Here is a 14,620-nt window from a genome sequence, read left to right on the forward strand (position 1 = left end):
GCTTTTCCGCTCGCCATACTTCCTATGTGCAATAGAGATGCGTAATTTTTATAACTTCTGAAATATGTATGAACGAGTACTCCTTATGTTCGCGATTTTTTTCCACCACGCTCAAGAAGGTGATTTAATCGCGTTGTTTCAGAAACACCCGTCCCCGTCCACCACGCGCCCAGAGCCACGGGACCTCTTCTGGAACCGAACCACGGCGCAGGTGAGCAGGCGAATATGGAAGGTACGGGATTTGATTATTACTGTACTAGTCAAATGCATCAATCAAATGCGAGCGTAACTAGACAGTGTGAAGCATGTAAGCAATGGTTCAGGATGACAATATGGATGTGCACTGACATGACATGTGCACTAGTGAGTTCGAAAAGAGAAATACACAAAATTAGCGGCCGCTACCGACCCGGTGAAGACACACAGGCAAAAGCAGAGATTAGGTTCTGAGCACGCGGCAGCAGTGGCACGCTAACGTTCGCTGGTCGCTTGTGTCCAGCCACTTTCTAGAGATCTGTGAATTGGAGAGCTGGGTGTTGCGCAATGCTACAGATTGATTACGGAGGCTTACACAAGGAAATAAATAGTTGATTTAACCGCATTAATTAATTCATTCATTTCGTGCAATTTATAGTTTCTTTTTCTTTTTTGTACGCGCACGCATTGAAATGATTGCATCGCGCTATACTAAAAAACGACTGCGAAGTGGACTTCTCCACACAAGATGTCATACAGCGGAGAAGCCAACCTCAATAAATGTTTTCTCAGCGAATTACGCAAGCACACTGAGATTTTGAAATAATGGAAAAGGGTTGTTTGATCACCTTATCACCATCAGCGCAATATACATTCCTCCTAGCCACCAACTACGTAAGACAATTTCACAAATGTATCAACACGCTTCCTGAACCGGATATAATAATCAGAGACATGATCGTAAAAAAGTCTGCAAGGAAGAAAAACAGGAGAGGCAGGAAAGGCAAGGATAACCAGTATGCTACCCTGCACAGGGGAAAGGGGTGTTTGAAAGTTAGAAGAGTATAGTTTGCGGTTGTGGTATACGCTAACTACAAACACTTCCGAAGAGCGTTTCACTCAGCAGCCTTCCCGCGCTGTTCGCAGGAGCAGCCGCACCCAGCACCACGCAGCAGCGGCGGTGGTAGCCGCCACTCGTCATCGCAACAGCAGCAGCAGCAGCAACAGGCAGCCGCCGCCGCCGCGGCCAACGAGGTGCGCACCGTGCTTCTGTACGGCGTGCCCATCGTGGCGCTGGTGATCGAGGGCCAGGAGCGGCTCAGCCTGGCGCAGATCTCGAACACGCTGCTCAAGGACTACTCGTACAACGAGATTCACAACCGGCGCGTCGCCCTGGGCATCACCTGCGTCCAGTGCACGCCCGTGCAGCTGGAGCTGCTGCGGCGAGCGGGCGCCATGCCGGTCTCGTCGCGGCGCTGCGGCATGATCACCAAGCGCGAGGCCGAGCGGCTCTGCAAGTCCTTCCTGACGGACACGCCGCCCCCGAAGCTGCCCGAAAACTTCGCCTTCGACGTGAGCCACCAGTGCGCCTGGGGCTGCCGGGGCAGCTTCGTGCCGGCGCGCTACAACTCGTCGCGCGCCAAGTGCATCAAGTGCGCCTACTGCTCGCTCTTCTTCAGCCCCAACAAGTTCATCTTCCACTCGCACCGACTGCCGGACTCCAAGTACGTGCAACCGGACGCAGCAAACTTCAACTCCTGGCGGAGGCACATCAAGCTCAGTGGGACTCCTCCGGAGGACGTCAGCTACGCCTGGGAGGACGTCAAGGCCATGTTCAACGGGGGCTCGAGGCGACGCGTGGCCGTCTCTTCTTCTTCGTCCTCATCGTCCTCTTCCTCGGCCTCCAAGAGGGCGCGCTCCTCGGCAGGCGACAGGGACGCTCTCCAGGTGGGTCTCCCAGTCACCCCAGATTGTCGTCGGTGCTTACCTGCTCTCACTGGGTTTGCTGGCACCATCAGCAGGAACTACTTGATTGTTAACGCCGCTTGATTCAAATTATTTCAGCAATCAATATCTGTCTAATGGGAAACAGTTGTCTTAAGAAAGAGCTGAACTGGTTTTACGGCTCGCATTGCAGGTAGTAGTGGAAGCTGCAGTGTGTACGTTATGCTCATGACCCCCGGTGAGCACATGTGTATGCGATCTCGGCGCACGCAGCCGCCGAAGCCGCAGCCGCAGCCGGTGACCGCCCCGCCGGCGCCCTACTTCCCGGTGCTGCCTCTGTCGAGCGGCGGGCCGGCGGCGCTCTTCCCACCTCCGCTGCTGTGCCTGAGCGGCAGCAAGGCGTCTGGCGGCGGAACACCGGTATTCGGCGACTACGTCTGGATGAGCGGCGGCAGCGCCAAGCCGTACGGCGCCCTATGGCCTCCGCCGCCGCCGCCTCCCGGACCGCCGAGGCTTCTGGCCGCCGAGCCGGCGTTCGCGTCTTCTCTGGCCGACGATGCGCCGCCCGCACTGCTGGGAGGCCTGGGAAGCGGCTCGGCGCCGCTGTCCTACGCGTCCGCCTTCAGGCCCGTGGCCGGCACGGCCGTGGGCCGCGTCGCCAGGTCGCCCACGTGAGTCCGAACTGATGTATCATCATCGTACACATTCGCCATGGTGGTCTAGTGGCTATGGTGCTCGACAGCTGACCCGAAGGTTGAAGGATCGAATCCCGGCCACGGGAGCCGCATTTCCGATGGAGGCGAAAATGCTTGAGATTTAGATGCACGTTAAATGCGTGTACTTAGATTTAGATACACGTTAAAGAAGCCCAGGAAGTTGAAATTTCCAGAGCCCTCCCCTACGGCGTCCCTCATAATCATATCACGTCTTTTGGACGTTAAACCCTAACAATTCTTATCATTACCATCATACAGATAAACTTTGAAGCGATCGAGATTGAATCGACTCCTAAAGGCAACTAAACAACTCCGAGTTCAAAGATGAGAGAGTGGTGTTTTTCTCGCTTTCGCTACTCCTCCTACAGGAGCTACTCCTCCTCGCCACTTATTTCTTCATACAACACGTGGGCATTGTTAGCACTAAGCGTTGAGCCTATCAGGATTTCGCACTTTTCGGCTACACGCTGCTATCTCCGATTGCGCAGTCGGAAACACACAAAACGAAGTGAAATCAGTTGATCGCACATGATAAAGCCATGCGAAACAAGGCAGAACGGGCGTGTGACTGCATGGCAAAGCAGGGTAGGAAACAATTCACGATATGTATCCCTCTTATATGTACCAAACGAGAGCTTGGGGGCGATCGGAGACCTCTGTTCGTTCCGCGTTCGATCAGGTAATGTTACGTCACAAAAGTGGGCGGTCCGCAGCTCTCTCCCGCCGAGAGGAAGAGGACAGCCATTCGTCAAGCGGCGAGCTTTCCGGAAGTAGACGCGCACCGTTTGTCCTCGGCAAGGGGACCGTATACTTCAAAACGAAGTGTTTCTCGCCTTCTAATAACTACATTTGCTATACGAAAAGATATTGTTTTTTTCTTCTTCTCAAGCTCAAGCAGTTTCTGAATTAGCAATAGCTTTCAGTACTGATATTTATTAGTGTTAGTTTTTCTAACGTGGTCGCTATGTGGTGTCGAGCACGCGAAAAAAAAAAAAAAAAAGAGAGAGAGAGAAAAGTAGCGGTTGGCGCAGTTTTTTCAAAATGTCGTCCCACCGCAACGTCTGCCTTGGCCCCCGGGTGTCGGATCGTCAAAGGGAGCTTCTGCTGGCTTTTATGAAAGAGCACCCACAGATCGCGACGCCGTCGTGCTCGCTGGGGCCGTCATTCACGAGTGAGGATCGGGAAGACATGTGGCAGTAGCTGGTGGCGCTTTTGAACGAAGAAGTCCCTGCGCGTAACACCGTAGCCGAGTGGCAGGCCCGTTCGTTTCGTTCGCACCGTTCGTTTCGAGAACCGAAAGCGACGCCGCACTCGCTCATGTCTTCAAACGCATCTCGCACCTCCAACCGCTCTGCCTCTGCTTCGAGAAACGCAGCAAGAGAAGCACCCGTCGCAAGCGCCATTTTCTCAAAATCAGTTGTTGCGGCAGCCGCAACCGCCGCATCATGCCGTGCGAAGCCGCTTGTTCGCTTGAGAGAACGCGTGCGAACGGTCTCGCGCTCCGTTCGTTTGTAGCAGACGACATGCTCGTTATGACGCGGTGCGACGACATCAAAAACTAAAAGATCAAGCAAAAAAAAGAAATGGCTACGCCCATCAGAGACGTGGTTTCTCCGGCTTCGGCCAATCGCGTGCGCCGCCAGAACGGGCGCAGAACGAAAGGCGCAGAACAGAGATCTCCGAACGCCCCCCTTATTTCCTCATGACGTCACTCAAACAGACAGCTGGCGTCACGAATTGCACCGAAAAGACGGAAAACGCCAGGAGAGAATAACGCACTCGTTCTTTGTATTTGAGATGCGTTCTAAGGGCCCTTCAGAGCGACAACTTAACTCTTTACCAAGGATGGGTGAAATGGCACTGAGACACTCTTATACACGCTATTAATATTAGTGACGAAGAGGATAAACTGTCTCCATTGTTCCACACGGATACATTGTGTACGGCGTTCCCAATGCCTTTCTCTCACTCACAGGCGTTAGCTAGTTGTCTACGCCAGCACACACTTTATGTAACAGCGGAACTTGTTATTAAAGAGCCATTAATGACAGATTTATTTTGTACGGCAGTACGACTCCACAGGTCCACAGGTCCACCGGTCGAATGGAAAGAAGGAGATCGTGCTCGCCGCATGCACTGTAGTATATTACTATCTCGGCTCTCCTTTCCTAGTCTTCGGAATCATTCTATATGCATACATTGCAATCGTCTGTACTGTCCATACCAACTCTCAAATTCCCTGAAGCACCGCTCTCGAGGACACCACGAACCACTTTGAAACTTTGCGCTACGAATAACGGATTTGCGAAAAAAATAAGAAATGCTTCCGCGATTTTGAGCTTACCGCCAGCGAAACACCAAATCCTTGCGCTTCAAAGCTCCTAAAGCAGCTAACTTAGAAGCACGACCGACGCGACTAACAGCTAAGAGGGAGTCCCGTAACGATTCCGAACTTTACTAACCACATTAGCCGAATGCTTTCATGCGCGCTGGTGAAACTCCGCACGCGCGTTCCCAGTCGCGAAATCCTTCAAAGCGTCCGCGCCCGTCGCAAAAAAGGAGCAAGTTCCACGACTGAGTCGCCCGCAATTAAAAGGAGCCTTCTTTTCTCCACGACCGGGTTCTTACCACAATTAGCGCAGCGACACACACCCAGTCAGTCGTTTCTCTGCCCGGAAACAGCGAAGCGCATCACTCTCTTCTTAAACCGCCGTGGTAAGCCCATTTCGACCGCAAATTAATAGTGTCTGCGTCGAGCAAAGACAAGCAAAAAAAAACAAAAAATATCAGGGCGGCGGTGCCAGCTCTTGAGGATGTTTCATTAACGGCGGCCTTTTGACGACAAAGGCAGCGTGACACAGGGTTGCCTTTGCCGGCGGCGAAGAAAGGGAACGGCGCGCTCTCTTCTTTCAGCGAGGACCCTTTTGCGCGGATTAGCCGAAGCGACCGAGCAACCGCGAAATTGCGGTCGACCGCGGGATAATCCGGTGGCATCGAAACCGCGCAGGCGCGCCACGCGCCACCGAACGGCGGTGGAGTGCCGCTGTCGTTGACGGGAAGCCTCGATTTGAGAGGATTACAGCCAAGCGATGCAGCCAAGCGGCCTCCCCTATAACTCACTCGCGTGTGCGTGTGTATGTGCGTGTATACAAATGCACCTGCGAGCGTTTTGCTTGATGCGCGCGTAGTGCGGGCAAAGCATGATAAAACGCATTAGCAGGGCATGCACGTAGTCCGCGCGTTGTATACTTGTCACAATGTCACTGAGTTAGTTCCGGTTCCAGCCTTTGAACAGGTCCAGGCCTTTTCCGAGTATATTAGTTGTCGCGCTGAAGTCGAGATTGTAGACAATACACATGATCGATCGCTGTTGTCTTTTTGTCGGTGTTTCATAAACGTCACCGCATTCGTCGACATTCCACGTAGCGTGGCTCGATTCACTAGCCGTGACCACTCCGTGCCGCAGGGAGAAAGCTGTGCCCGGAAGAAAACCGCAGCTGCCGTGTAAATTGAGCCTTCGTGATCCGTTGGGTATGATGCTCCCGCGCTTGCCAGGACATGGGCTCGCAGAAGGCAAGCGCTTATAGCAACACCCTGTCTTCAGTGAAAGCACAATTGTTTAAAGCTACAGCAAAAAGAAAAGTAATAAAAAAAGGAAAGGAAAACAAAAGCTACATCTTGCCTTGTTCTTCGCCCCTACCCCTCATATACTCACGTTTAAGGCTAACCAAACCTTGTACTTTGGATCACTGAAGAAAATAATTTTTTAAAAAATGTCTGTGGTTTCCTCGAGGTGTTAGTCTTACCAAGAAGCGACGTTAATCACTCTGTAATTGCAACAGTATAAAGCTTTAACTTCTGAGTCCTTGTTTAACGCGAACAGCACACCATCTTGAACACGCGCAATTTGTACCTTCGCTATCTTCCTGGCATCAGTGGCAACGATTGCTAGGCGTTCGCGGTGGCAAACCGCCACTTTGCGTTGATGACTCTGTTAGCGGGCCGCATGCCGCACCAATTACGTTCCGGTTTCCCCTCGCCTCATTGGCGCCTTCGTCGAAGTGAAGGAGGATACGCCCGCCGCTTCCACGATACACCCGCCGCTTCCCTCCCTAAACGAAAGCCTCCCTCTCTTTTGCGTCTGCAGTTCCACGGCCGAGGCGTGCGTCGTGGCAGCTGTTCGCCAGGGTGACCAATCAGGCCTACTATTGCTTTAAGGTGGTAGGCCACTCAGAAAAAAATTTTTTTTTCAGGAGCAGCCAGCGTTGAAATAACATTTTATTCAAAACAAGCATGTCTTATTTAACTTACCCAGCCATTTATGATGCAAAATATTGATTATTTATTTTTTGGGAGGTGATCTTTGTCAAAAATTGCCTTAAAAGTGGTAGTCACGCCAGCAGTGATAAGTGACTAATGGGTGGCTTAATTCACTGAAGCTTTGGTATTTGTGTAACTAAATGTTAGAGCTATGCAATGAACTAGGATAAATATTATGCAGCAAATATCAAGGAAGTACTGTTAAAAAAACAAAAAAGATGGGAAAAAAGAGCCAGTTTAGACAGAACATTTTTGCAAAATTGGCTGTGAATTTAAACATATTCCATCAATTTCATTTATTCTAGTTCATTGCACAGATATATACATTGTAAACTATTATACAAAATTTCAGTTAGAAGTACACACTTAAAAAAAAGTTATGAATGTTGGCGTCACATGACTTGGAGCAAATTCTCATTTTGAGAAAAACGCAAAGAAAGATTTCTGAGCTTGCAAGAGGTGTGCGTCCCCCTGTGGCCGTTTTTAGAGATTTAATAACAATTAGAAACACAAAGTTATATTTATTGACATCCTCATATGTAACAGTCACATTAAAAATTATAAAATATTTGAATATCATTAATATACACGAAACAACACTTGCTTTCGAAAAAAAAACACAATGTGATTTCGGTTTCGCTATACAAGCATGGGCTATGTAAAACTTGGTGTAACTTGCAAACTAATGACGATAGGAGGATACTTTTTGTTGGAACATATTTTTGAATCTTTGGGCATTCATAAAAAACAAAAAACTAAAAATCGACCTCGTGAAAAAAAATTCGATTTTTCAAGGTGGCCTGTTGCTATTGTTACCATTTTTTGACGCTATATGAAACACAACCTTCACTTTGTGTGATTGACTTGGGTGATGGGAGTTGGCTTCGAGCCATAGGGCTTGATCCTATTAACGAATTCGACTGGTTGCAGGCTGCGGTCTTCTACGCCCGCCTGCGACACGACCACGGATCCGAGCCGCGCTGCTTCGGGCGCGACGGGTGCGGCTGCGGGGTCCGAGGCGAGCGACGGGGCGCGTTCCGAGGACGAGGACTCGGACAGCTTTCACGGCGAGGTGGACGTCACCGACACCAGCAGCGACGACGGACGCACGCTGGTGGCCGCCGCCGCGCCGGCGCACACCAGCTGTAAGTACAAGCCTCCCTGATCCCGTGTTACAGAGAGTGACAAAGGGGCCGTGGCAGTGCCCCTTAAAATAAAAAAAGTCACGAGGTCCCTAATGCATTCGCCTAAGACGACTCGAAGGCGAAAGCCATCTTATTTTTCTTCTCATTCGATTGTATGATTCCGCCCAAAACCTTTCCGCATCCAGCGTGGCTTTGCACAGCCTCCGGGATCCGGGGAATTGGAACCTTTCTGCACCTCACGTGGTTTTGTCATGCCTCCGTGATCTGCCCAAATTTGAACAAACGACCATGTCATGTGTTGACGTCATCATGGGACGTCACGATGACTTCACAATTTTTTACTACATGTAACGTTATCATGACGTCATATGGTGAAGTCATCTCGTGATGATGATTTTTTGTGTCACTCGTGTTAACGCCGACGGTCACTTCTCGCGCTTGGCGATGCATCTAAGGTTTTCGCCTTAATCAATACTGAAACGACCAAGTACTTCCACGGAGCAGCAACCAAGAAAGAACGATTATTGCGGGTAGCCGTGTGTAATATAAAGCACTTCTGCGTCTATCCCACATTTCAGTTTGTTACTGACTAGATTCTAAGGTTCGAAAACACGGACGCGTATTTTGGAATTGATGCAGATATAGCTGACTGAGGAGACCTTGAAGAGTATAACTTCAGGCCAGGGACGCGAGCAAGCTGCCCGCACCTGTAAGGTGTGTGGTTTGCGGAGTTCTCTACTTTAACGCACCACTTTTATTCAACAACGTTGGTTGAAAAGTAAACAAGCAAGGAAGTGCAGTTTACGACACCAATGAACTATAAATGAACTTCAGCACGCTACTTGATTGGGCTGGTTGTCGCATTATGAAAGAGAACAAAACAGCTCTTTCGACAGGACGAAGTGAAGCTCCTTCTATGTCGTCTTCACTTCGTCCTTTCCAAAGCGCTGTTTTGTTTTCTTTCATAATGCACCAACCAGCCCAGTCAAGCACACTTCTACAGCGCCGCTGAATCCCCATGCCTCACTCAAGTCCTCGGAGATGAGAGCCCGTAAATATTTTTTCCTCCCCTCTTGACGGCACAACGCGCATATAATACACCGCATGTGTCATTCTTACACAATGTGTGTTCGCAGCGTCGCCGCCGCCAAGCCCAGCGGCTTCGGAGGCAGCGCCCGAGAGCCGAGCGGACGGTGGCCGCACGCCAGTGCCGGACACCAGCGACGCTGGCATCGCCAACAAGCAGGTCAGTGTGATTGCCATCGCGATAAAGCTAAATAAGCAACGCGAACGATTTCGTGCAGTTTGTGTCTATGGACGTTTTATCGGCTGCAGACAAATGAAATACCACAGGATTCTATGACGGGTTGACCTTCCTATGCTGCTTCTCGCGCCAAAATACAGCTGTAGAGAACTCAAGATTATATTGATAGCATCTGTGGTTGCTAGAGCCGTTTGCTTTGTAAAATGTGCATGTTAAATGCAAACAAACCACTTAGCTAATAATAATTGTAGGGGTTTTACGTCCCTAAACCATGATATGATTATGAGGGACGCCGTAGTGAAGGGCTCCGGAGATTTCGACCACATGGGGTTCGTTAACCTGCACCTAATTCTAAGCAAATGGGCCTCTAGCATTTTGCCTCCTTTGAAATGCGGCCGCCGCGGCCGAGATTCGATCCTGCGACCTTCAGGTCAGCAGTCGAGTCCCATAACTATACTTGAGCCCAGCGGCGGGTCACAATAGCACTCACAACGTAACAAGCATTCTCTGTTTAATACCTAACCATCTATTCTGTGATGGACACTACATGTAACTACGCGAGAGAGCCCAACTTAACATCTTTCACAAAGATGTATTACGCCCTTTTAGTCCAAATCGTAATTTCTATTGCCTCGATCGGCTAAAGCTTGTTTATACCATCTCCACGTGGCGCAAGAAGCAAACATGGCGGTATTGTATGGCATGGCCTGTTTCGAAAGGCCCCTAGTATAAAGTATAGAGATTGAGATGCTGCCATCCATCATTTACGGTTACAGAGGAAACCGGGGGTACAACAGACATCACGCAAATGTACAAAGAGAAAAAAGTCACCTAGCTGAGCTAACTATATATGTCACTTCAAAATCAAGCACGCCTATACATCCATACATGCCTGCTGGTAATGCGCTTAAATGTGCTGGGAGTGCTCAACCTAAATTTGCTCTGCGTTAGTTAACTTATCTTTAACAGGCTCAAATTTGTAGACTACACATTGACTACGCAATATGTAGTATCACGTAGTGCATTTTAACGCACAGACTCCGCAAATTGCAAATATTTACAAATATTTAGACCGGCAAGTAGGGATCATAGTCTTCGTATAAGTAAATGCGTGAGAAGGCTAGATGCGCTACAAGGCCGCACAGAAATGATTTCTCGTTGTGGCATTATGAGACCGAATCCACTCACATTTCACATAGTAAGTGCTTCTGCCATTGGCCGACGAGCCTTGCTAATAATACGTCCAGCATCACAATTGGCTAAAGTTTCCTCTGACGTTCTAATAGCGTAAGACGTTTCCTTGCGAATAAGGTCCCTGGCTTCCTGTTGCGAGCATCTCCGCGACTCTGCATACCCTTCTCGTGCATCAAGGAAGTTGTTGGTCTGGCAGCCGCCTTTTCAATCGCGCACGACAAACATTAACTGCTTCGGGTCTTATATTTGCTCCGCGTCTACCGCGTATTAGCTGTGTCGGAGAACTGGTAAAGCTGATAATTTCCGGTGTGCCTTATACATTACGCCGGGTGTAGAAATAAGGACGAAGGGAGGGAAGCGTTTCGTCATTCGTAATGATAGCGATCGCACGCGGGAAACAAAAAAGAAACGGTAAGATGTAAAGTTGCTGAAAGAAAGAAGCGAGAGAGGGAGAGATAGAGAACGTCTAAAGAGAAGAAGGTGTTGAACGAAGTCCACCTCTCCTTCTCAGTTTTCGTCGGCGTTTGCATAAAAAAAAAGAAAAAAGAAAGGAAGAACGAGTGTACCGCCCGCGCTGAGGTTCCTCAACTGGATCCCATCCGAATCCAATCTCGGCTCCTCTTGTCAAACAAGCGAGCGCGCGCGACAGAGCCGTCGAGAATGTGTAAACGTGGTGCACGCAAGCGGGAAACGCACCGAGGAGCGGTAGCAGTCAAACCCTATCGCCTAAGGAGAGAGGGTTACAGCTCGCCGTCGAACGGCCAGGCAGGCAGGAATATATACACACACACGGGCAGCCCAAGCGCAAATTGGAAAGCGGCCGTGTGCGACAAAGGATGAGGAGGCGGCGGAAACGCGACACCACTTGTCGTCGTGCTCGCCTGCCAGCTGCCCCGACGCGGCACAAAAGGAGCGCTGTGTCAACTCGGCCGGCGACGCGACGGCGCTAATCGAAGCGCGACACTCGCGCATTGTCGACGCCAGTAGTAGCGCTAGAACGGTACAGCGCGAGCGTAGCAGCTTGACCGCCGGTGTAGTCGAGTTAGAAGGAGAGAGAGAAAGAGAGAGACTTGGCAGAGAGGATCGTGCTACGAGGCGTTGCAACTCTTTTCGCCCGTCCGAATGGCGCGCCCCAAACGGGTACTTGAGCACTGATTAAAATCGCAAGCCGGCGGCAAAGGTAAACAGAGCCCGGTACGCCGTTCCCCGGGCCGTGCGTCGCACCGTCCTCCTCTTCTTCTTCTCCCCTTTCGGTGCTGCAGTGTGCTGGCGTATTCCCGAGCTTCGCTCCAAGTGCGCATTTTTTACCGGTCGTTTTGAAGCGGACGATCCGGCTCTGCGCCGACAACGTCGAAGCGCCCATTCGGAGGATCGCGCGTATAATACGAACCCACACACGCAGTCACTGCTGAAAAAAAGAAGAAAAAAAAAACGGGAAGTGTTAGCTAGATGCATAGACGTAGCGACAGACCCGAAACTCAGCAGCGCAGTTTTCAATTCAACGCCCTATCAATGCAGTTTTACTTTATCTCTCGGTTTAGTTTACGTAATTTTTTTTCGCGTCTTCCAGCGGTGGGAAATGATACGTTTTTCCTAACGCCATCTTTGTTCGGCGCTCGTCGAGGTGCTTCAACGCGCTCTGGCGCATGAAATCAGAGCGCCTTTATTTAAGCGCGCTGTTGACACTGGTGAGCTAGCGCTTCGTTCGGCGCCGCGGGCGACGAAGGCTCGATCATGCGAGCCAAGTCCGGAAACAAAAGGTGTGCGACGCTTTGCGACGAGCTGCCCGGCGCGCCTGCGTTTGCCCGGAGTATGTAACGATGGGGCGGCAGTTCGTTAATGAACAGAAAACGCGCCGGGGATTCCTTTCAGGTGCGACGAGGCGCAGACGCTAAGGTTGGGGAAAGACGAGAGGGTGAAGTGATGGTGGGGAGAAGAGAGTCCAGCTCTGAAGCCGAGAGCAAAATCACCGTGCTTGCAAACGATGCTCGCCGAGCTTGTACGTCGTTGGGAGGGGCAAGCGGGAGAGCGTATGCAGGTGGCTGACGGGAGGGCGAGAAGCTATCCGATGCTGCGCATTCGTCGTCATTCCATTACCATGTGAATAGAAAACTATACACAGAAGCGAAAAAAAAAGAAAAACAAGAACGGGCGCGAGTCACCTGCTCTGTTGCTGCTGTTCACGCATAGCATGTCGCGGAAAGTAATCAGTCGTGCTTCCGTGGATCACGCCATCTTCGACGAGTTCTCTAATTTCCCGTTCGTGCGAACCTCGCCAAAGCGTTTACACGCCCGGCGCGCTTTAGGCCAGAACCCCGGGGCAAATGCACGCGGGGTGTGTGAACGGGTATATAGATGGAGTTGCGTACAGGTTACTCGTGCTAGCTTGGAAAGTGGTTACCGTTTGCAGCGAACTCAGCGCGTATATATCGATTGGCGAGCGTTCTTGTATTTGCGACCGAGTGCAGACGCACAAGCACGCGAATCCGGTAACGCGTTGCAAAAGTTAGCTGGCTGGTGTTCATTATTTGGACTTGGAAGCGACGCAAAAATAAACAGTGAAAGCAAACACAACTTACAGGAAGTGATGAAAGAGACGATGACGAGCACAGTGTATCAACATATTTCATTCAGCGGTAAATGAAAGAACTATATGAGAAACTCACGAAGGATGGAACTTGGCTGTTTCGATCGAGACGACGACTGTATCAATGATGACGTCAAAGCGCCCTGTGTAGTGCAAAACAATGCTAGCTTTCGCAATCACTCGCTACGTATGTTTGCTATTATCCTCTGCAACTATATAATTCCCGTGTCAATTTTATAGCGTGCATGAGAACAATTGTGCTGCATCCAGGAACAGACTGCTCTGCTTCACAATCGTCCTATGTTGTCACACACCTCACTCATCCGCCAGTATGTTTTCACCAGGTATACACTTTGGGCAAGACATATTAACTTAACAAACTTTGTTACTGGGCTAGTTGGTTCATAATCTTATAGTATAATGGATAGCGCGAATTCAACACAAGACAGAGGAAGAACACTGATGTGCTCGTCCTGTGCATCAGTGTTCTTTCTCTGTCCTGTGTTAAATACGCCCTATCCAGTATTTAAGACATGTTAAGTGTGCCTGTCCGATAACAGAGACGAACTAAAGAGAAATAACTGCACCATCGCCCAAATATCAGACTAGAACCCACGTCCTCTCAATTAGGGACCTACGGTCTTCCGAATAAGCATGCTATGTCGTTGAGAACGCAGGTACAAGCTAGTAATGCTTGCCACACTTGCGGTGCATGTCTTCTGATGTCGTGTGCTAAACACAACGAGAGCATGTGAGACGTATTAATTATCACTCCAGGCGTTATTCACATCATTGCACAATACTCTGTTTCCAACCTGTTTACTTCACTGCGCCGGTCATGCCCGTTTCCACTTTCCATCTGATGTATTGGAGAAGAAGGACAAGATTCCGGGTTGCAGGCGGATTTAGCCTTGCGAAATATGCAGGCAATTTCACCACCCGATTTCATCCTTTCAAATCCTGCGGAAAACATCATTTTTAGGAGCGAAGCGCAGGCAGACGAGCACGAAGGCGCGCGTAGCGCGACGCATCAATTCACATGCCGGCGACCAGTGTTAAAAAAAAATAGAGAGAAAGCATAGCCATTATAGTACAGCATAGCAAGTATAGTTTGTGTGTGGCGTAGCAAAACTATCATTTTCATGAACTGACATGCGCACCCTTCGCTACCTTCTTAATACTCGTAATCTTCTTCCTCTTCTGCTTCTAGTCCACCAGCTCTGTTGTGACCCAGCTTTGCGCGACTTTGTGCAAGCTGCACTATTTTTTTTACAACCTCTTTCTTGTGTCTGTTTCTTTCTATCTCTTTCTGTATTTCTTTTAACACGCAAGTGATTTATGCCGGGGTGAACCAAGACATGCATGACGTATTTCCGTCACGGAAATACGTCAGCAAAATGAGCGCCATCACATGGCAAAGAAAAAAACTATTTATAAGATAAAGTTCCGGTGACAGGAGTCGAACCTACTAACT

At 49.8% G+C, this 14,620-nt stretch overlaps 1 protein-coding gene across 1 annotated transcript in view; it reads left to right on the plus strand.

Moving 5' to 3' along the window:
• The first annotated feature begins 324 nt into the window (after positions 1–324).
• The window catches only part of LOC119389230 (SKI family transcriptional corepressor 1), a 32,182-nt gene continuing 17,886 nt past the window's right edge, over positions 325–14,620 (plus strand). Inside the window, exons 1-5 of the mRNA XM_049415061.1 lie at positions 325–363; positions 1,123–1,923; positions 2,194–2,591; positions 7,887–8,101; positions 9,238–9,347. Of these exons, the coding sequence (XP_049271018.1) occupies positions 325–363; positions 1,123–1,923; positions 2,194–2,591; positions 7,887–8,101; positions 9,238–9,347 (1,563 nt within the window). The remainder of the gene's footprint in view (positions 364–1,122; positions 1,924–2,193; positions 2,592–7,886; positions 8,102–9,237; positions 9,348–14,620) is intronic.

Source organism: Rhipicephalus sanguineus, chromosome 4 (assembly GCF_013339695.2).
Source record: "Rhipicephalus sanguineus isolate Rsan-2018 chromosome 4, BIME_Rsan_1.4, whole genome shotgun sequence".
Classification (NCBI taxonomy): domain Eukaryota; kingdom Metazoa; phylum Arthropoda; class Arachnida; order Ixodida; family Ixodidae; genus Rhipicephalus; species Rhipicephalus sanguineus.